The 23,054-nt window shown below is 37.7% G+C and overlaps 1 protein-coding gene across 4 annotated transcripts in view; it reads right to left on the bottom strand.

The window, feature by feature from the left end:
• The window catches only part of GRIA2 (glutamate ionotropic receptor AMPA type subunit 2), a 115,103-nt gene that overhangs the window by 46,235 nt on the left and 45,814 nt on the right, over nucleotides 1-23,054 (bottom strand). For all 4 annotated transcript variants that reach the window (XM_084768803.1, XM_084768802.1, XM_084768800.1 and 1 more), the window contains exons 3-4: nucleotides 12,824-13,063; nucleotides 4,184-4,380 (exon numbers count right to left, since the gene is read on the bottom strand). In XM_084768803.1, the coding sequence (XP_084624929.1) occupies nucleotides 4,184-4,380; nucleotides 12,824-13,063 (437 nt within the window). The remainder of the gene's footprint in view (nucleotides 1-4,183; nucleotides 4,381-12,823; nucleotides 13,064-23,054) is intronic.

Consider the following 23,054-nt stretch of genomic DNA (forward strand, 5'->3'; position numbering starts at 1 on the left):
CATTTGGAAAGCTACTAACCTGAACTCCTGGCATACTCAGGGAATCAAGTTTATTCCTTCTCAAGTCTCTGAGGAAGTTGAAGACCAGGTAGCCTAGTTTTACAATGAAGCTTAATTGTTTAGGGGTTAAGATGTTTTTAGGTCTAGATAGGTGTTCTTTTTTTTTTTTTCTAGATAGGTGTTCTAAGTTGATAATGACAATATGTGATGGAGATTGATTAACATTCAGAAATTTAGATGCACCAAGATAGGAAAGATGGCATCTTCAATGCTGTCAAATACAAATAGCCAAAACACTAAGAATTTAACATTTATATAATTCCCGATTGTATCATGGTTCTTCTTGCCATAGGTAACCTATTGTGTATATATGTAATAATATAAATGTATGTATAAAAAAATTAAAAGAAGAAAAAAGAGAAGAGAATATGCCTTCTATATCCTAACTTGGAAATGTCTCCATTTTCCCACAACTGTTTAGGATTAACATTCAAAGCTTAACCAGTCTCGGCCTGGTAGCCACCTCCTGGCTGAAGAGTCACATGATTGTCCATCACCTGAGACAAAGTCAGGCGCTTGAATCAAAACATTTGGCCCAGGTTCAAGGACAGGATTTTTACAAAACATTCTGTAGAATGCCCTGGCTATATTGTGTAGCATCTGTTTGAAGGGAAATTAGGGTTTACATTCTCTTCATATCTATTTTTGCATCACACACCTAAATTTCGTTTTCCAAGAAACTGGATTCCCCCCAAGGTTGAAGGCAGAAGTTTGAAGAGAAGATGTCCTTCTAAGTGAAAAATATTGCAATTTATCTCAGCTTAATTAACATGCATTGTATCTGTAAATATCGTAGGAACATCTGTTGATTCTGCTTACTGAACAAGCTACAGTATAAATGCCCCTGTTTTCCATCTGAAAATTAAAATAAGCACTACAAATGATACCGGTTGTTTTTCTGCTTACTGAGAAAGAGGCGAAATATAAAAATTCACTAGGTTCGGGTCTTTATAAATGTTACTGTTGGCCATAAGAGCTATTATAACTTTGCTTTATAATAGCAATTAGCACTATACAATGAAAATTTATGTTAATTTATGAGTGTTTTGATGGGTGGATACTTTCCCCCATCTGATCACAGCTAGAATTATGTGTCTTTGAGGTTTTAGCAAATATTAAAATAGTCTTAATCTAATGCAAGTTAATTCTGTTGCTAATTTCCAGCTTATATGAAGATAAAGAGTTTCATCCTATCTCTACTAGACTGCAAATACTTGTTGAGTGGAAAAATGATAGAGTGTTGTCCTTTCTCTTAGGATGTGCCTCATCATCACCTTGTACTTGGTGAAAGCTGTTCCTAGAAGAACATCCTAGCCTAATCTAAAAGATTTCTTTCTGTAATCCTCTCCCAGGACAGTTCGTTCTTCTCAGGCACAGTACATCCATGTTATAATTAAGTAACTACAGCATTAACATGTTTTCATGGGGCTTGCCACACTTCATTTAAGAGTGCTTCTTCTTTAGACATGTGGCAGCATCTACACAGCAAACACTAGAGACTTGGAGAACTTTCTACAAACCATCTCTCTCAAGACATAGGTAGATCCTCCCCCATTTGTCATAGACCAGTTACATAGCTTAGATCTTATATGATCTACCCAGAGCTCATTGAGGACCCTGCGGTTTGGTCATCACTTTGGAAGGTGGCAAAAGCTTTATGAGATAGGACACAGTGTAAGGCCTTGAGAACGTTTGAGGGCTCCCCTTGAGTGGGTATGGGGACTCTAGTTTCTCTCTGTCTCTCCTTTGTTTCTCAGGTATGCTGAAGTAAGCAGTGTCCTCCAACACACACACACCTGTTGCTGTCTGCAGTCTGGCCACTAGCTGGAAAATCATATGTAGGTGACCACGGATAAAAGTTCCCAACATAATGAGCCCAAATAAAGATGTCCTGTCCATAATTTGATTACCCTATTCTTTTTATAGCGAAAAACTGAGTTGCACAACTTTTTATGCTATAGTTTTTAGTACTGTATCTGCATGCTTTTTCTTCCCCTATAAGTAAATTAATGAGGTTCAATGAGCAAACTTTCTAGTCATTCTGTGCATCCTTTAGCTAAGAATGCCTTTAATAAATGTCAATTAAGCAATATGCCATATATTCCGTGAATTCATTTAATGTATTAATAGAGGTGCTCATTTGTGATGTGATGTGATGTGTGTGTGTGTGTGTGTGTGTGTCTGTGTGTGTGTGTAAAATGCTTTTGAAGTCGTGTACTACATGGACACTTACATAACTGTAATTGTAGCTTTTGCTTCAAACGTTGCTTTTTATGGTCCCAGTTTGCTGTGCAACTTCCCTTTTCAAAGTTTTGAAAGACAAAATTGTGGCTTTTGCTTGCATTTATTATGAAGAAACAGAAATATTTAAAATTTTAAACCAGACTACTGAATATTATTAAAATCCATCTCCAATGAGAACCCCCTATGAAATTCAAATGTGATTTTGAAGTGCACATTTCAACAAGACACCTACTTTCACAGCAATCCTAACTTTATCTCCTGAGACCAGAACCCAGATTTTTCAATTGAAATTATTCTCCTTTGTTGCATACATTTGATTCTTTTTCAGGTCACATTGTTTGATATAGTTATTTAATTCCTCATAAGACTCTTCATTTTTATTTCTCAAGGCCTATATTATATATCAATTAAGGCTTCATGAGCACTAGTTTTAGACTTTTTAATCATGAATCCATTAGTGAATTTCAATCTTTATCTCAAAGGCTAGAGCGAGCATAAATGCATATACAGCTGTGTATTTTCTTTCCAATCTTATGTACTTATGTACTTTCAAAGAAGAAGCAGTTGCAATCTGTCTGTTTGTCTGTCTGTATGTTCTCTCTCTCTCTCTTCCCCCTCTCTCCCTCTCTCTCCCTCTCTCTCTCTCTCTCTCTCTTACACACACACACACACACACACACACACACACACACACACACACAAGGAGGGAAGGTTAGTAAAGGAAGGATACTTTGCAGGGCAGGATTTGGTTTCTTACTGTGTATCTTATGTTATCACTCTGTGGTTGTCCTATCCTGAAAGGTCTTATGTGAAGCAAGGCAATATGATAAATTCAGAAAAAAAAAACATTCTCACATCTGAGAGTATTATTTTTTCTAAGACTCAAATGAACAGTGTTGATGTCCATACATACTGAATGTGGTCTAAATGTATTTCCTTCGATTTCAAAGATTAAAATTTTAAGTGGATACAAATTTTCTGATATATCTGCAAAACCAAATTTTACTTCTTACAAAAAACCACCACCAACAACAACAAAACACCCTCCTCTCTTTAGAGATGTAGACACAGTGTGGTGGTTTCAATATTAATAGCCCCCCATAGACTCATCGATTTAAATATTTAGTCACCAGGGAGTAGAGCTGGCTGATAGGACTAAAGGATTAAGAGGTGTGGCCTTGCTGGTGGAAGTGGGTCACCAAGGATGGACTTTGAGGTTTCAAAAGCTCATGCCAGACTCTACCTCCCTCTCTGTTCCTGCAGATCAGGAGGGAGCTCTTCTTCACCATGCCTGCCAAGCCTACTACCATGCTTTCAGCTGTGATAATGGACTAAGGTTCTAAATCTGCCAGCAAGTCCCTAATTAAGTGCTTCTTCATCTAAGGGTTGACATGGTTGTAATGTCTCTTCATTTCAAGAGAATAGTGACTACAACTCCTAGGTTTAAACTAATATAGGCTCAGCACTTTGAATAACATTATATTGAAATGATCATGTATAAACCTCAAACCAATTGACTTTTGCCATATCACTCAGACTTGTTTTGACTTAATTTCATATTCTTAAAATGTTGAGACAGACTTAAATTTAAAGTTTCCAACTCAGAAAAGCACGTAGGTTTAGGACAAAGCCTATGTAATATGTAAAGTTTATGTTATACGTTGAAGTTATTCAATGAATAAAACCAATCTGTCAGCATTATTGACAGCCACCTGCCATTGCTTACTGAATCTGGGGGTAATTCAATTGATGATTTTTGCTGCATTGTACATGAACTATAAACTGAAAACTGCTGTCCAAGCATCTTGCAAAATGATCCTTGCCAATGCTGATGCTGCATGCATAGTCTATATTTGGCTGAAAACAGAGAGGAACAAACCTGGTCCACAATGTCATTAACTTTATCCCTTTCACAGTCAAGGATTACACGCCGTTCTTTTTTTAACTCCAGATCTTGAAAGAGCGATCTGTATGTCTCATCTTTCTTGTCATTGTTAATGTTCCCCACATTGATAGCAGTCACCTGCCACTTCTTCTCAGCAGCAGAATCCAGCACAGCTTGCAGTGTTGATAAGCCTGAAAAGACAACGGGCAAGGATGACTTATCAAGATGCTAGAGCATCTCAGGACCAGAGTGTGAAAGGGCCAGATCCATGTTGCTAAGCCTGATGTGCTTGTGCATCTATGGGGAGGACAAATTCTGAGAGAAGCTGTGGTTTTATCAATATCTGCTTATGTCTGTGTCACGCTACAGAGGCATAAACAAACTGTCAAAGGAAAATTACATCACTAACATCTTCTAACATGGTGACATACAAGATCTTTGATATCTCCAAATTAAGTAAAATAAAAAAGATATGCCAGGCATATCGTGCTTTAGAGAAGTATACTAGTTTTAGCTTCATGTGATAAGCCACCATTTTATACTAGTAGCCTCATGGGGGCTTAGCACATTTCCATACAGAATCTGTGAGCAGGTGAATAGTTCAGCCACAGATGTCTATAAGGCTGCCATGGACCCTCTGTTGTCTCCAGTCAGCACCAGACTGATAGCTTTTTTTTTTCTGTGCCAACTTCTGTTATATTTTTGTTGTTGGAACTGATATCATGGAGATTAAATTGTTCATCTATTAACCAGATGGTGGCAACTATTTCTCTAGTGCACATTTATCTCATTTCCTAAATACAAGACTATTTTTATATTTATAAGTAACTGTTTTTAGAGACAAGGTTTCTCTGTGAAGCCTTGGCTTTCCTGGACTCACTTTATAGACCTGGCTGGCCTCAAACACAGAGAGATATGCCTCCCAGAGTACTGGGATTAGAGGTGTGCACCACTGTGACCTGATTATTAGTAACTTTTGCTACAGTTTGGTATAACTTCATCAAGTGTCCATTGTGGCATTTAATTCTACAAAAACCACACCATGTTTATAACTTTAGGATAAAAAAACCAAGGGATGAAGGAGATTGTTTCTTGAAGAACTGAATTTATAGTTTAGTACTAGAAAAAAAGTAGACATCCTTGTCTCCCAGATAACTTCAGCTGTTCTCACCGAAGCCAAGTTCATCATGTCTTAGAATAACTACATGGAAACGTGATCTCAAAACTTCAGAAAGAATTCAGGCTCAATATATCATCTTCCTCATTACAGAATGATCCGCACACTTCAAAGTCTGTACTAATCTGTTTTTATCTGTATGATGTGTGATTCATCTGATGTGAGTCAATCTGTCTATAATATAAATTCAAATACCAAAAGTTATTTTAGATTATTTACCGTGGCAAGGAATGGAGCTACTATCTATTTTGTCCATTACGTCCCAAGCTATAAAAGGTCATTGAGAATCTTATAGTTTTAGCATTAGTCACGAGTAGACAACATGAGCTTAGGATATCTTCTGATATTGGCAAACAATTAAATTACCCCAAAAGGATATAAACCAGAAACTGAAGGAGCCATTTGTAGCTCTTTCAATAAAGACAAGGAACATGCAACACCAATCCAATCATAATGGCAACAGACTAAAGGGTCAAATGTTCATTTTTTAAAGCCCATGAAATCATAATTAAAATAAGTATTAAGAATGTATGTTTGCTTTCATTGGGTTAGAACCAATTAACTATTTTGAAAATGTAAATAAACAAGAACTGTAGGAACTGAGGCAATTTTTTTTATGTGAGATGTTCTCAAGGTGAAGATCAAAATCAAATTTCTTTCTTTCTTTTTTTATACACAACTCAGATAGTACACAGCAAGCTCCCATGAGTTGATATCGTGTAACTCCCACTGAAGTTAGTGAGATGAGGCAACAACTGTGCGCTATTGTGCACCATTTATAACACAGCCATGCTGAAATGCAAAACTGAGTCTTATCAAGCTATCAGTGAGCAGGCAATGTATGAGCATATATTAGCCAGCAAGATGTTCATATCATAAAAATATAGTCAGAAAACATATCATAGACTAACAACTCTGACAAAATATATTAGCCAACTACCCTACTTAGAGCTCATTTGTACCCTTCGCTGAATAAGCAGTTAAGATGACAAGGCTACTGGATTTTTTGCTAAGTGTGGCAGTGATGTTGTGGTCATATATGACATAAGAGTCATAAAATACCAACAGATGAAAAAAAAGTGATGCTAGTATTTTCATCAAAAGAATTGCAGAGCGTCAAGGAAATACCATGTAGAACAATAAAATTTTTTTCTGATAATTGTCATTGAGAAAGGGGTTAAAAGTTCATGCCATGTGAGTGTGGTGCCACTACTCTGAAATATCAGCTCTGTAAAGGTTGAAGCAGGAAAATTATGAGTTTTATACCTGGGCTCAAAACAAATGCTTGGCAATTTTCTAATATATTTTATAAGGAAGATTTAAGATGAATAGTTCACAATAGACTAAATTTAAAGCAATCTGAGACAGAGTAAACAAAATCTGCTCCTTGTATCTGTTTTTATGATAAAGGGCAGAGAAAAACATGAATTTTTCAAGAGGAGACATAGACCTCTCATCACTTGTAAAAAAAAAAAAAAGAAAACCTTTCAGAGATAAAAGCCCTAGAACCCGTCAAAATACATCTGTGATTGTTGTTACCTCCGGGCAAATTCAATCTCCCGCCCCCACAGGCTGTAACTCAATTCCATGTGTGCTTCTCAAAGTGAAGGTAGGACACACACAACTGGTCACCTCAGCAGTTCAACAGCTACAAGTTGCTCAAAAATATGTTTTCTAGCTTCTCCACTGTCTTTCCTACCTTCCAATTATCACACACAGGCCTTCGGTAACCCTCAAAACATGACCACCCATAAGGGACATGCTTTCCCCCATCTTATCATGTACCAATCCTGGGGAACAGCCTTTATTCCATGCCCTAACATACTTTATTGTATTCTTTTTAAATCATAAAATTTCCACACCAAAAACTCCCAGTGCTAATTAATTTGGCACTGCCTTGTCTTTGGCAGATACTATAAGAAAATTTACATATAAATTTGCTTATAAATTCATAGGCAGATTTCATCAGGTGGTAAAATGTAAGCCTAAAATGTATTGGCAGTCCATGATGTCAAAGAACACAGAGATGATATATAAAATAAATTTAAGAATAGTAGATTTTTAAAATTCCTATCTTCTAAACTCATTGTCATAAGTAATGTGCCCTCAGGGTAGCTTATCCATTATTAAAAATCTTAGGATTAATATTTTGGAAGCTGTGTGACTTAACACAAATTACATCTATTTATTTAAAAGCTCATGTCCTCAAGTCGTGCTATATCAGATTTGATATGTTCTTTCATTTGACACTGCATAATATTGCATCAATCACTCACAAGCTGGGGTCCGACCTCACACAGAACTTGAAGAGACTGCACATCCTCGCTCAGGAATCCTCTCTCTTAGATTATTTTTCAGGGATAGCTACCTACTCTGTTAGCACCAGTTACTCAGTTCCTTCATCCCTCTCAGCTACCATCTCTTTGGATTTTTACTGACAGATTTCTTCATAGTTCATATAAGACTTTTGAAGTCCCGAGACTAACTCACTGTCTGTTGTGCCAAGAGGACGATGATTTTTATACTTATATTCCACCCAAAAATGTGTATTCCAGCTGTGAAGATATCACTAAACTCGTCATTTGCAACCTAAGTCCACACTGTTGTTCTCTTGGCCCTTACAATTTACTTAGCAAACGAAGCTGAAAGTTTTTTCTTCCAGTATGAAACAGATCAGAGATTTCATCATTAGTACCTGAATCCCTTAATTCAGACAGAAATATGTGTGGGAATCAGATGCTCAGCATAAAAACTGGTTCGTGTAAAGGTATCAGTGAGTGCTACTTGGTCAACCCCAATACTTAGTCTACTCTATCATGTCAGCTGGCTTACTTCTTATTTCTGAAAAATTTAGAGCAACAACAACAACAACAACAACAACAAACCAAAACATTAAGATAAAAAGCTGTCTCTATAAAATCAGAAGAAAATTGGAAAATTAACTATCCCCTTTAATAATTTTAAATATAACTTTAAGACTTTCCAACTATATCATGTTTAGAATTAAGTTCTTAAGGCCACTGAATTCATAAACATTTGCATATAGAAAGAAATGGCTAGTTCACCATTGTTGGCTCTAGGCACGGTATGAGTGACCTACTTATAAGCTAACAATTTACCTAAAACTAAAAGAAAAATGACTAGCAGTAAACGTACATTTTATTTAGACCTACAATCAACTACAGCGATAGAAAATGAAAGAAAAACTTTGACTTACATTGTCCTTTTTTTTTTTATTATGGGCTGAAATTTAAACTAAGTGCTGAAAAGTATATTCTACCCAGTAGTCTTCATTCTTAAAAATATTTGTTGCATAAAAATTTCACTACCTCACTCATCCTTCCAGGCAATGTAATTAATATGTGTGCTCACTCACTCATGGCACTGTGCCTGGACTAGATTAGACCATCATGCATTTCCCTCATCATCTTTCTCAAGACAGGAGAAAAAAAATTGTAGTTTGGAAGCAATTTAGTTCCTTGCTAGATGATTTCTTTAACCTGGAGTCAAGTTCTTTCCCTTTGGGGGATAAACAGTATTTGCTCAACATTAAAAATCAAAATATAAATATAGAAATGAGGCATTAACTTACTGTGAAGAGAGAAATATATTACCTTCCTTCATTGACACTGAACCAACAAACACGTCATTGGACTCAAATTCAAATATGCTTTCCCTGTGCAAAGATTAGAATTCGGAGGCCTAATGGGATGACAGAGGTGGCCCGTTACTTTCTGGTTAAATATATTATAAGCCTCTATTAATCTCCTCACAGTGCGGTAATAGCACAAGGCTTTTAGGAAGGCCAAGGAATCCTCAAGGAGTGTCAGACTGCTGCCAAGTGGCTGGGTAAAGAGAAGAAATCAGAAATTCTGAAATGTCAGCGTGCATCGGAAGAATAGCATCTGATTTCCTGTCATCAGGAAACCACCGAGACTGGTGGAAGACGACTCCATACAAAGATCAGAGCACTCAGGCTCCCCTTGTTTCTGCTGTGGTGTTAACCTCAACAATTTGGATGGATTTTGGAAAACAGGGATAAATTAATTACAGTATTTGTTAAAAGCAGCATGGTGAAACCAAAAAAAAAATGTCTGAATCTCTTTCCCTAGTTTATAAATCTGGCCATAATACTGTTGGGGAGAGAATTTCAACGTTTGGGACTAAGGCTGTTCAAAGAACATTTATTTTCTGGGATATCATAGTGTAACACTATAACTTACAGAAATCCATGTAGTCAAGGAGGTAGAGAGGAGATCACATGGGGAATGGATCAAATTGGTTGAAACAGGAGCCTGAAGTGAGGTCTTTTAGAATGGGGAAATTATGGAACCTCTCTAAAAAACATGATCAGCAAGATTGAGGGACCCTGACATCATGTATCACTGCAATGAGGTAGAACCATGTAAAAGCAGCGGGGAAAGAGGAAAGAAGGCAGCTCCCAGAATGAGTGTGTGGATAATTTTAACATTATGCAAAGTCATAAAAATTAAGTCATTGATAAGACAGCAATAATCCCATTTCCATGAGCAAAGGAAAACGTTTTGCAAAGGCCACGGCTATTTCAGTGTTTTGAGAGTCTCACACATTTATCTCTGCAAACGGCTGCCAATGGAAGGCCTACTTAACCTTCTGCACATTAAAACATCGACAGCTACTTGATAATAACCTCAAAAGTGTGGCCGTAAGGTCACTTTGGCTTTAATGTATAATTACTTAATATTATCACACTAATGTTCTTTGGCCAGCAGATGCACTTGAATTGAATCAATTTGGATAATTTAATAATTGGAGATTATCTCATCCTTCCACTTTCATTTAATATTTTGAAAGTATTAATAAAATCATTGTGAAGTGCCCCAGATTCTCTTTGCAAATACACAGTCCACCAACCCTCACTTGCAAGCTTCCTAGCTCGTTTTCTATCTGAGTATCTTTCTTCAAATGTTTGTGCCCCTCTCTCTTTCTCTCTGCCTCCATCTGTCTCTGTCTCTCTGTCCCTGTCTCTGTCTGTCTGTTTGTCTGTCTATCTGTCTGTCTGTCTCTCTCTCTCCCCCCCCCCCCGTGTGTGTTTGTGTGTGTGTGTGTGTGTGTGTGTGTGTGTGTTTATGTCAGTTTTTTCTATTTGAATATTTTTGAGGCTCACTTTTAGCCAATGTGAATAACACGGGGAAGGCAAGGGTAAGGGTGAAGTACGTTTCTAAACAAAAAACTATCCTTGGCCTTATCCATGAATAAAAGGTTGTCCATCTTTTGATCCTTCAACTTCACAAGCGTGATTCAGCTTTTAATTTAATCAGATCAAATTTAAGATGCTCCAACATTTATCTCGTTCACTTCTTGCTGCTGTTTACTGTATACAAACCCTGTGTCTAGTATTGTCTGTATATCTAGTTATGAATTTACACCCAGTGTGCTGGTGGACATTGCCTTCCAGCAGCTAATAGTAAAACCATAAATAACAAACAGACCTTTTTTCTTGGTGGCTGTCAGCCCCTGGAATATATAAGGAGCTGAAGAAATAGCTCCTGGGTGACAGAATGATTGTCACTACGAATTAGGAATTGTTATACACCCTAGGAAAGGGACTAAGAGATTGTTTGGTGAGAGAATGCCAGTATGAAGGGTGTCTCTCAGGAAATGAGATATTGAAGCAGACACCAAGAAGCTCTACAAATTTAAGATATGTACAGACATTTTGAGGTGAAAGAGTTTGGCTCATCTCAGAAAGTGAAAGAAGGTCAATAAGATTTAGGATTTCGATTTAGTGAATGAGCAAGTCTGGGGAACTCACTAGAGAACCTGGCAGGACCGAAGGGTCATAATGCCTGAAAGCCAGGCTGGGAAATTTCATGTTATCCTCATTACAATGCAAAGAAGTCACTGAAGTGTTTCAAGCACGTGCAGGAGAGGGATTGATGCTGTCAAAGGAAATACATTTAAAATAATTCTAACGGTTTAAAAAAAAATGGATCCCATAGAGATGAGGTACTCAAAGTGTGGTGCTACGTTGAGCTGGGGAGATGGTTCCAAAAAAAGAAGCCTCTAAATATGAAATGCATATGAACGGGGGAAATAATATGACTAGGATGCAAGTGTGAGAAACTGATTAAAAAGTTGCATAATGTCTAGAAGAGTTCTGGAGAGACCAAATTCTTTTTTTAAAAAAATAGCTGCCAGAAGGCAAAAGAAAAAGCTAAAAAAACAAACAAACAACAACAACAACAAAACAAACAACAACAACAAAACAAAACAAAAAACCAATAAGCTCAGTTTTAAAAGTCATTTTATCACATTCACAGGAAGTCCATGTAAAGTCATCTTGAACCTCGAAATCCACATTTACTGTACATGATTCTGTCTATAGTTCTCACTCACCATGTGGGTAATAAATCTCCATTCTCAAAGCAGGCACAAAGCTGCTAACATAGTTTCTCTCCCCCCATGCCCCACTTGATAAAGTTCTAACTGGGTTTTGCCTGGAGGGAAGTCACACCATGGTTCAGGAGGACACGGCCAAACAAAGACATCTAGTTTGGGCAGGGCTGCATTAGGACCATTGCTGCCAAGGGAGTCTAAATGATCAGTGGAGAATGGACTGATGCTGGCCCCCTTCCAGCCTGCCCTCAAGCATAACAAGGTACCCTACGTTGGCCAAAAGGGGCTTCTGAATTTCATTTAAAATTATGTGCTCCAGGAAGTGAGCTGCTGAAGGCAGCACTGTGGAGTTTAGCTATTCTTATACCAAGCTCATTACCTTCTTCCTTTGGCTTATGGGTGGTCTCCAAAGACACAGGAAAATCAACACAAAATGGTTCATAGGATGCGAGGTGCACACAGACTCACTCATGCCCTTCTTGGATCCAGTGAATGCTAAGAAGACATCAGCCACTAAAGCCCAGAACAGGACTGCTAACAGTGACCTTCACACCAAAGAACACAGACACCTAAGAAAGAACTCCCCATCACCAAATTGATGCACTGATTTAACAACAACAACAAAAACAATCATGAAAAATTACATAAGGTAGCTTGAGCTGGGTACCAGCCTGTGTGGGCTATCCCGTACACAGGTGGGTCATGACCTTATGAGCAACCTGGGATTTCTCTGAGGATTCAGAGGCCTTATTTTAAAGCAAGGCTAGAATCAACACTTCCTGCCTGATAAATCTTTTACATTGAGCAAGTTTTAGTAACTACACATTAACTTGGGACTTTCTGTTTAGATGCTTATATAAATTGCCTTATACCACTGCTCTTGGGTTTTTTGTTTTGTTTTTCTGCTTTAGTTTCATAATGCATCCATACTGAAACTGCATTATTCATCTATACAGCAAAATTAAATGAAGAAATTCTTAGATATTCATATACTTTCATAGCACAACAGCACCACATATAAATGCCGAGGATAAGTGGTGTGTTTGACCCATTAAAAAGAGATACATCCTGTCACTTACCTCTGTCGCTGTCGTAGAGGTATGCGAACTTGTCCCATTGGTAGTACTCGATCAAGCTCAGGAGTGCTCCTTTGAGGTCAGGTCGCATCTGGATGACAAATGGATGTGTGCCATCTGTTGGGAAGCTAGGTGTGATGAAGGACACATGGAGTGTCCCACAGAATGATGTGATGGTATTTACAGACTTCTTGTCGTAAAATCCAAAAATCGCATAGACTCCTCTCGAAAACTGGGAGCAGACTGGAAATTGGGAAGACAGAAATGATAAAAGTCATTTCATCATAATGTAATTACATAGATTGCAATATTCCTTCATATAAAGTACAAAACAGATCAAAGGAAAAACTAAGTTAACATTAATGGTCCACCAAAATTTATGAGAACTTATTTATTTAGCATTCAGTTTGATCATTTAAAAAGTATAAAGGATAAAATGTAGCAATTAAGGCTGCAAAAATGCATAGATATTTAACAAGCCTTACATGGGTAAATATATTTTATGATTCTTTAAAAAACACATACGTCACTAATGTTTTAAAATTTTTTATTTTAATTAAAATAAAATTAAATCCTTTCCCACTTTCCCTTTCCTCCTTCTAGCCCCTCCTATATCCCTCTGCCTCAATCCCGCTCAAGTCTACAACCTCTTTTTCTTATTAATATTATGTGAACATAAAGATATAAATAATATGTAATACAACCTTCTGAGTCTAGTTGGGTTTTTGTTTGCTTGTTTATTTGTTTTTGCTTCTGTTAATATAATTTTAGGGCTGTACACTTTTTATAGGGTACCAGACAGTGAGTTCAACCCTGAAAGAGGCTAGTTCTCTCTCTCTCTCCCCCACCCCCCCCCTCTCTCTCTCTCTCTCTCTCTCTCTCTCTCTCTCTCTCTCTCTGTCTCAGCAGTCAATAGTTTCCTTTAGTTATTTGTCTAGGAGTGGCACCCCACAAAATTTACCACTTTTACTTTAGCAAGTCTATTGTAAATTTGGATATAAACTATAGTTACATAGATAATATACTCTCTCAAAACAGCTCATTCCTAAGAAATCAGATTGCTTAAAAGACCTTATGTGAGGTGAGGAGATGGCACAGTTTGTAAAATGCAATTGATAAACTGCATGCATCACAAGCAGATAACTGAGTTTGAGCAGAACAACTCACATAAAAATCAGTGGTAGTCTCATGCATTATTAACACCATCACTGGGGAGGCAGAGACATGAGGATCTCTGGGATTGAAGGGACAACTGGCTTAGCCAATCAGCAAGCCTCAGGTTCAACAAAAGACCTTGTATCAAAAATAGGGTAGACTGCTATTATGAGAAACAACACCCAAAGATGATGTCTGTCTTCTTCATACACTTGCACACATGAGCATGTTCATCAACACGCATGCACACGGACAATCACAGATAGGTAGGTACACATATAAAAATTAGGCAGTATTGTTTTGATGTTTATATTACAGGGCCATGTGTGTTTCCATAGTTTTAGTATTAACCAAAATCTCTGTTAGAAAAAAATACCACTTTTGCTTCAGAAATATGGAGATCTTTCATCAGAGAGGCATTTTCTGCATTGTGTTACTCAGTCAAGTAGCATTAAGTTAATAAAATATTTTGCTTAAGGACCATTGTTTTTACTATAATATGTATTGTGTTTGAAAATGTTCAGTCCTAAGCCTGGCAGTGGTGGCACACGCCTTTAATCCCACCACTCAGGAGGCAGAGGCAGGTGGATCTCTGTGAGTTCAAGGCCAGCCTCATCTACAAAGTGAGTCTAGGGCACAGAGAAACCCTGTCTCAAAAAACCAAAAACTAACAAAATAGATAATAATCATCATCATCATTCCTTCCACAGCTTATTGACTTCTTCAGATATTTCTATCTCAGGAAATAGCACGTGACTATTCCCCTCACCCACCTTCTTGGAAGTTACATGATGAAATCAATATATTTCACTATTCTTCACTAATAGAAAATATTAACATTGTGCATATCATGTGTTGGCTAGGTTTTATGTTGTCATTTTTACTCACAATAACTCTTGAGATAGAAACTATTATTATTCCCAAAATAATGATAGAAAAATTGCCATATAGAGAAAATAACTTATTTAAGTCATATGGATAGTCAGTAAGAGAGGCTGTGTTCAAAACTAAACAGTCTAGATTCAGACTCTGCATTCACACCTAGTGTACAATACCTTTAAAAACCACAACTAATGGGCTATCTACACAAATGTTATTGTTCCTGCACTCATGGACCTCTCTATTTAGCTGTCTTCATTATAATCAGAATGCTCTTTTGAAACATTAATATGGCTGTATCTCTTTTGGGAAATAAGAGCTACTTAGCCTAGGACTGCAATGCTCTATAGAAGTCATCTGTATCCATCTTCCAGCCACCAACCCTGGTTACCAAATGCTTTCGATGACTGTTTGGCTGGACTTTCCATGTGGCCCTGGACATATAAGCATCTTAAAAATGAACTGCCTCTATTTGAAGGAAAACCCAATGTTTTCTTATTTCACTGTGTGTCCTTCACAAAGATATGTAAGAATATATTTGTCTCATCAAAAGAATCTTGCTAAAACAGATGCAGATTCTAATGACAATAATAGGTACAGATGAACAATAAACAATAGCCAACATTTTAGTAATTATGTGATATTTATTGAAAGGATAGTGATATCAGATATTTCTCTGAGTGGTCCTCATTCCTAAAACATTTCTATATTTCCTTAAATATTTCTTGGCATACCATATACTTCTATCTTTCCAATATAAGCTCTCTTGGTTTTTTCCTTACATCTGTATAATAGATATCCCCTCCTTTTTTTTTTTTTAATCTCAGGATAGGCTGATACATCATAGAAAAACCAAATAGCATTTCAGACATTTCATGTAACTCCAAAATAAGACTGTAGTATTTTATTCATGCCCAAAGTACTTATTCTCTAGGCAAAAAAAATGTAGTCTTTAATATTTTTGATGACTGTGTTCACCATCTAGATGAAAACGTCTTTGACTGTTAGGTCATCTAGGCAAACTGCAGTGATCTCTCATCTTGTGCATGGATACATGTGTCCCGACATGCATATCTTAAACTTAAATTGGCTACAATTTTTGTTAAATCTTAGATTGATGGAGTATGACATCCGAAGAGGGAGGATTGCTTTAAATATTCTCCCTGGATCTATTTTATATGATTTCCTCTGAAAGGTTGGCATGGAATGCAGACATTGTCGGGATATCCCGCATTATGATTTATTGATGAAACTTCTTCTCTTGAATGCCGTGGTTTCTGTGATAGAGAGAGCAGTCACAGGACCACTGGAATGCTTGGGAAGGAAGCCCCTGCTTGAATACAGATGCTCAGTGAGGAGCCATGCCCCTCTCATTTTCCACTGGTGTGAAGTAAGTTGTGAAGACACCTCTTTGTTTCGCTACCGGCTGGAAGCAGTACCTCTGTCTCGATAAGAAGCACAAATTGTACGAAACTTTGTAGGAAATTACAGCTCTTTTAACTGAGAAACCAGTTTTTCTAGGCAATTCTGGCATCTCTTCAATGGATGTTGTTTTACAACGGCCTTTGTCTCCTGCCAAACTTTGGTAACCCACAACCCTAGGACATTATCTTTCATGGCATATAATGACTTTCTTTTTTCCTAATGTACTCAGTTTTTGATATTTCTTTGTTAATACCCCATTTCTATACATGCCGTTTGTCAATATTGCTCAGCCACAGTCACTGCCTCCATATACGTACGAGTGACCTTAAGATCTACAAGCAAGCATCTTAGCTGAGGCACTCTTTGCAAGTTCGAAACAGCGGCCCGAGAAGGGGATACTGAATGTCACATTACTTGAGTACCTCACAACCAAATGTCCAAGACCTTCTGCAGTCTGACAACTGCTGTTTCCCCTGTACAGCACTGAATTTGACTTTGTATTGTTGTCATTAAATGTCTGACAGGTATTTGATAAGAAAGCTCTGTTTTTCACTCTGTTTACATACGTGTAGTGGAAGACTGTGGTAGAACTGAGTTCAGTTCATAGAAGCAAGAAAGCAGAGGGAGATGAAGATGGGACTATGGTACTCAGTAACTCACAGGAGCATATGCACAGTGACCTATGTTCTCCATCTGTGTGCTAACTTCCACTTCTACCACTTTCCTAAAACCACATCAGCTAGGGAACAAGCATTTATTGTTAGCACGAGGCTTGGGGAGTATTGTTTACTTAAAATTTAACATTTGGCCCTGGCTTCCACAGGCTTCCATCTGTCTCATAAAGCAGAATGAGTTGCCTGCTGCTGAGAGCCAGCGTCATTTTATCGTTATGGAATTGGTTTAAAGTGAAATTGCAAAGTCTCTTCTGAGACACAAGCCAAACCATTACCCGTGACCCACTATAATGTCAAACAGAAAGTTATGTATTTCTAAGAAACAAATAACAAAATAAAAATCACAATTCTAATGTGAAGTAATACAGAATAACAAGGAAGACACAGACATCCCCCCCAATGGACTCTAACAGGGAAAACACTGAATTCTTTTAGCTCCAAGATGCCTGATGTCATGACGTGAAGTTTACGGAGTCTGAGTAGCTCCATCACTATGGCTTTGCAATCCTGTATCCCACACTGTATCTCATCTTTCCTAGAGTGGCTGTTTCCTGTCTGCACCTTTCCACCGGAGCCATTACACATTTCTGGCAGTTTTGAGTGAGTTAACACTCAAAGATTTGTACACTCTGCTCCCAGGGAATCTTTTGGGGGATTGGGATTTTCATATATTCTCTTTCGCATCTCATGTTTTCCTTTCAAATCTAGATGGGACCCTCCGTGACACTTCGACACTTGCTATTTCATCCTGCAACAGTTCCCAGGGATCGACCTGACTATAGTGAAAATGGAATGAAGAAATGGCAGACACACACACACACACACACACACACACACACACACACACACACACATACACACACAAATATTTGAGTTCAGCTGGCCTTGTGATAGAGAAACTGTAGCACACCCGAATCAGCTTAGCATGCTTTACATAGAGAGTTGAGCAGAGAGACAGGTTTATTGTACGCAGCTGGATATGAAGGTAGGGTTATTCTGGATAAGTAAGGATGCAAGGTTTATGGATTATGACTGCATCAAGGAGGCAAGTTTAGTTAATCTTGGTAGGGGCAGACTCTGTAAGAGAGCAGCCCCCAGGCTGTACAAATCTAGGAAGAAAACTGGCAGTGGGTATTTTCTGTACGTACTATTAACAATCACATTTGGATCCCTCGTAAGGCTTTGCTATTTTCTTCTGAGCCTCACTGTAGTCACAGGGTCTTTGCTAACTCCTCCTGGGTCTGAAGCTTGGGTCCTCAACATGGCCATACACTTGTCAACAGCAAGCATTCAGTCAATAATTCATTAACACCAGGTTTCCTCCTGTCCTCACGTCTTGCCATCCTGTCCTCCTATCTTGGCATCTATGGGTAGATAAAACTAGCATCATGTGGATAGAGTCAAGGCCTCCTGCCTTCCTGCAGTGGCTACAATTCATTGGCCTCTGAGTGCTTCCATTATTCAACATGAAAAAACACTTGCCTCAACAACCCTGTGTAATCAGAGGACCATAGATGAATTTTAAGCATTTTTACCTTTTATAAACTCATTAGGCCGAATTTTATGTGGTCTTATTTAATCCTAGGATGTCTTTCCAGTATCTTTTCTTTTTCCCAGTTGAAAGTCATTGGATTATGTTTACCAGTGCTAATCTTGTTAACAAGCACATCTTGCTTGCCCTCAAGTTTGCTCCTTTTCTGGCAAAACTGTACTTTTTCAAAATTTTCTGCTCTACTAGTTTTTCACAATTCTCACTATAAAGCTGTCTAAAAGACACTCTTACTAACAATGCCACAGCCAATATGAGTCAATGGACAACAAGTAGAGAAATTCACCATCATAACAAAACAAAAATAGCCTTTATTAATACAATAAGTAGGGTGTTTCTTCTTATCTCCATCTTTCTGATTTCACTCTTTGCTGCCTGCATTCTTGACCTCTGAGCTCACACTGAAATCATTCAGTCAACTCTACCCACAGAACTCTCGGCGTTGAATAGCACTAACCTTCGTACATTTCCAAATACTTCTCATAAGCCTATTTCCAAAATTTCAGAATTTCGTATTAGATTTACTGGTAGTAATGACCCTACTCTCAGTGTTAGCTTTCTGCATTAGCTGATATTAGTGGTAAAGGTTTTATCACAGTGGCAACATAAGGCACAATCAGCGTAATGAATAAAGAACTTCTTTTAGTTTGTTGTTGCTGTTTTTGTTTGCTTGTTGTTTTGGTTTGGGATTTGGCTTTAGAGTTTTTATCCATAATTCTTTGTTCCTCCCATTCTGGGCACTTGGATCATGCATTCCATCATGGATATAAAAATATGTGACTCCCCTTGTGGCAGATAGGAAGCAAAGAGACAGAAACAACCCGGCAGCCAATCTCTATTAAGATACCCATAGTGAGTAACTTAGTTAAATAGCAGCATATCGTCTAAATTCTTACGACTTCCCCCAAATAATTCTACTAGGAGGGAACCAAACAGTCAACTTATAAACTGTAAGAACATTTCATACTGAAATTGTAGTCAGCATGAGTGGATACAGAAGCCTGCTGACACATTAAACACTAAAACTGAGTGAGGCGTTGCGAGTTAATCAGAAATGTGTTTGTTTATTTCATTTCATCTCTACTTTATTTCCCAAGGATGCTTTCAAAAGGTAAAGCTACCTCTGTGTTCCACATATTCTAAAGGAAGAAGGCTTAGAAGTGCCTAGAGTATCCAATACACTTTGCTATTAACTCTGGGGAAAAGTGCAAAAAGAGCTTTCTAACATGAGGTAGACAATATACGAATTACTGTACAGCCATCAATGGAGACAGAGGACAGAGAATAAAAACACACAGTTTCAGCTCTCGCTGAATTACAGTTTTACACACTATTGCAAGTTTCTGAATGAGTAGGCTGATTAACATAAGAAGGTCATGTATGGCTCGAGGCTTAAAACTGATGGCAAAGGAGTTATTGAAGACACTCTTGTTGAGTTATACTTTGAGCTAAATATTTAATAACAACTTTGAAAAATTCAGCAAAGTCAAATTCTTCCATAAGATGTTTTAGGTCATACCACAGAAGTAATAATCTCCTGGGTGCAAGTAACATGCTGATTATTTCACTTTTTTATTACAAGCACAGATGATAGAAGCCAGCAACAATGCTGATGGTGCATCCAACCCTTCCTTCCTCTTGGGTCATTGTGTTCACTGGTGCTGCTAATGTGGCATTCACGATCCAGCCTAGAAGACTTCACGCCATTAGTAGAAGGGGAAAAGAGCTGAGCACGAGAGTTAGTTTTGTTTTCTATTTTTGCACTCAGACATTGGCATTCACTTTAATGAAATGGTGTGAGCTGATTCCGAAGCAGGAAGCCCCTTTGCGGCCTGTTGTCAGCCGTAGCTCCATGAAGAAGGAGCACTGCCCTTAAAAACAGACAGCACAGAAGACCTTCACTACTCAAGGCGCTTGAGCAGATTTTACTACTGACAAATGACACACGTGCTTCTTCCACCTTTATCATCGGCACTGCTGCTCCTCGTAACTATTTCGGCGACTTAGAAAAAAATCAAAAACTGCAATTTCTTGAAGAACAACAAAAACAAAAGTTATTAAGAAAACAGAAATTAAGAAGAAAGAAAAGAAAACTTGGAGGATTTTAGCCCAGGGACCTTTATATTCCTGCAGGTCTCTTTGTCTGTCAAAGCATCGTAATCACTGAAGTTACTTACATTTAGAATTTGTTGCTCTTCCCCAGGACATGTGACCCTCACCATCTCTTTTATTCTGCTTCGTTCACTCCACAGTAACCACGTGCTGTTTAAAACCTGCTAAGCTTTGGTCTAATGTTGGATAAGTGTGAACTTAACAGGAAAGTATCTATTAGCTCAGCTTTAATGAGACGGATTTTCTAAGCTTTTCCTACATTTCCATCTCTCTCTCTCTCTCTCTCTCTCTCTCTCTCTCTCTCTCTCTCTCTCCTTTTTTCAGTTTATATTCTTTCCTAAAGGTCTTCCAAAATCACCCTCCCTAAAAGGCATTCTCCTCCAATGTGTCCCCAACTTCTATTGTCCTTTTTTCATTCTATTTTTTAGGAATCTCGTCCTTATTACCAAGGACCAATTCAAACCTTTCATGTAAATGTTTCAAGGATCTCCATCTTCCCTGATGCTTATTGGTTTGTACCTCTTTACTTTCCAAGAAAATACACAGTATAAATATTACATGAACTATTAATGTTATGTGCCCATGGATATATTACATTTTTTCCAAATAGTTGGTAATTAAAATGCTTTCAGCAAAAAAATCAAGGTTTTGCTTTATAGAATAAAAAAGGAAAAGATATATAAGTAACACTTGTTTTACAGCATCTAAAAGCACATAATTTATTCTTACAAAGCTTAAAGATGTGGAGACGTTATTCATTATTCAAGAATGTGCTAGCAAAGACTGTGTACAGAAGTTAAAAATTCTAATAATAAGAGCAATCTATTTGAATCTGGAGTTGAGTTTGGGGAGGCAAATTACACTGCTTTGCCTCAGCCTGAGGATAGAACATTACCTACCTCATTGCAAGATATGAAGGCATTAACAAAGCATGTGTGCACATGTGCACGCACACACACCCACACACCCACACACCCACCCACCCACCCACACCCACACACACACAATCACCAGTTTATTAACCATGTGAAAACCCCTGTCTCTCCATCTTAGTTTAAATATTTAAACTAGTTAATATTTGTTACGCATCTATCAATTATGGATCAAAAATTTGCCTATATTTTCATTTAGCTTGAAATTCATCCCTTACACAAGACAGCATTCTTGTGTTGAAAATCAGACCCATCTTCTCAGGCCAAAAGATGTAAGGATCTTCCCAAATTTGATCCCAGAATACAAGTGTTCAGCAAACACTGCACACCTCAGCTCTCCAATCTATATTCCTCAACTCTGCTGACAGTGCCTGATAAAGTCTTTAAGCATTATTGACTAAATTCCTGCACTAACTTCTCAAACAGCATCCTCTGTAATACATCTCTTTCCTATCACAGCAACAGTTACTCGCTTGCTTAAAGGCTGTCTATGCGAGCCAGTCCATGAGTGCTCCAAATTCTGTAAATAACAAACAGTATTGCTATTGCTCTAGTTTTATCAGTTCTGTGGGATCTGAGTCAGATCTGTTTATCATATGTGATTCTAAAGCCATTTACATGGCTGTGTGTTAGCCAGTATTATTGCTGCTTAGCTTTCTCTTTAAATAGTGACCCAACTGAGAAGAGAATAAAGACCTACTCATCTGTACAAGCCTAACAAGTACACATCACATGGCAGGCCTGTAATAAATGGCATTTAATAAAATACCAGTTCTTCCAAGAGTGGTATCCTGTTTGTGATCAAGTGACTGCCACCTTTCCTGACTGTATCTGTCTGTTGTCACTTCATCTTGACCTCATCTGCAGCCTGAGTTTTAGACCTTTGTTAGGGTGTCTTGCTGATTTATGACTTTCCTAAAGGGGTCAGGATGACAACAGAATAAAAGCAGGGCATTAGAAGCCAGCTCTAGCTTTTCTTTACCACCTGGTAGGAGAACTGCTGATCTTGGACATCAGTTCCTAATCTTGTACCTGGGGATGTCTATCTTGTCTACCTACTCCACAAGGATGCTTTAGTGTTTGTGTTGTTAAACCTATAGAAAATACTCAATAAAATACTAATGATTACATAAGTATGCTTTTAAAAACGAGTCCAGTCTTAATGACTTTCATTTCTTCTGCAATACCCAAATCAGGTATTTTATAATTATGTCATAATATTTACTACTTAATAAATATATGCTCGGAACCAAATGGTTAATAAAAATACAATGCTGGATCTTATACTGAAATTTCATTTCTGTTGATACTCAAACTTCTTGGAAATCAATACTTCCCTCCTGAATTGCCATTTTTTTCAGGATCACTGTCTTAGTTTTAAAATTCATACAAAATTTGCTCAATCTTTAGTGAAACAAACAAACAAACAAACAAGAAACGACACTCTTTGAAATATCTGTGGCATCCAATTATGTTACTATTTCTAAATTTATTTTGTATAGATAGAA

Source organism: Acomys minous, assembly GCF_964271855.1.
Source record: "Acomys minous genome assembly, chromosome: 19".
NCBI lineage: Eukaryota > Metazoa > Chordata > Mammalia > Rodentia > Muridae > Acomys > Acomys minous.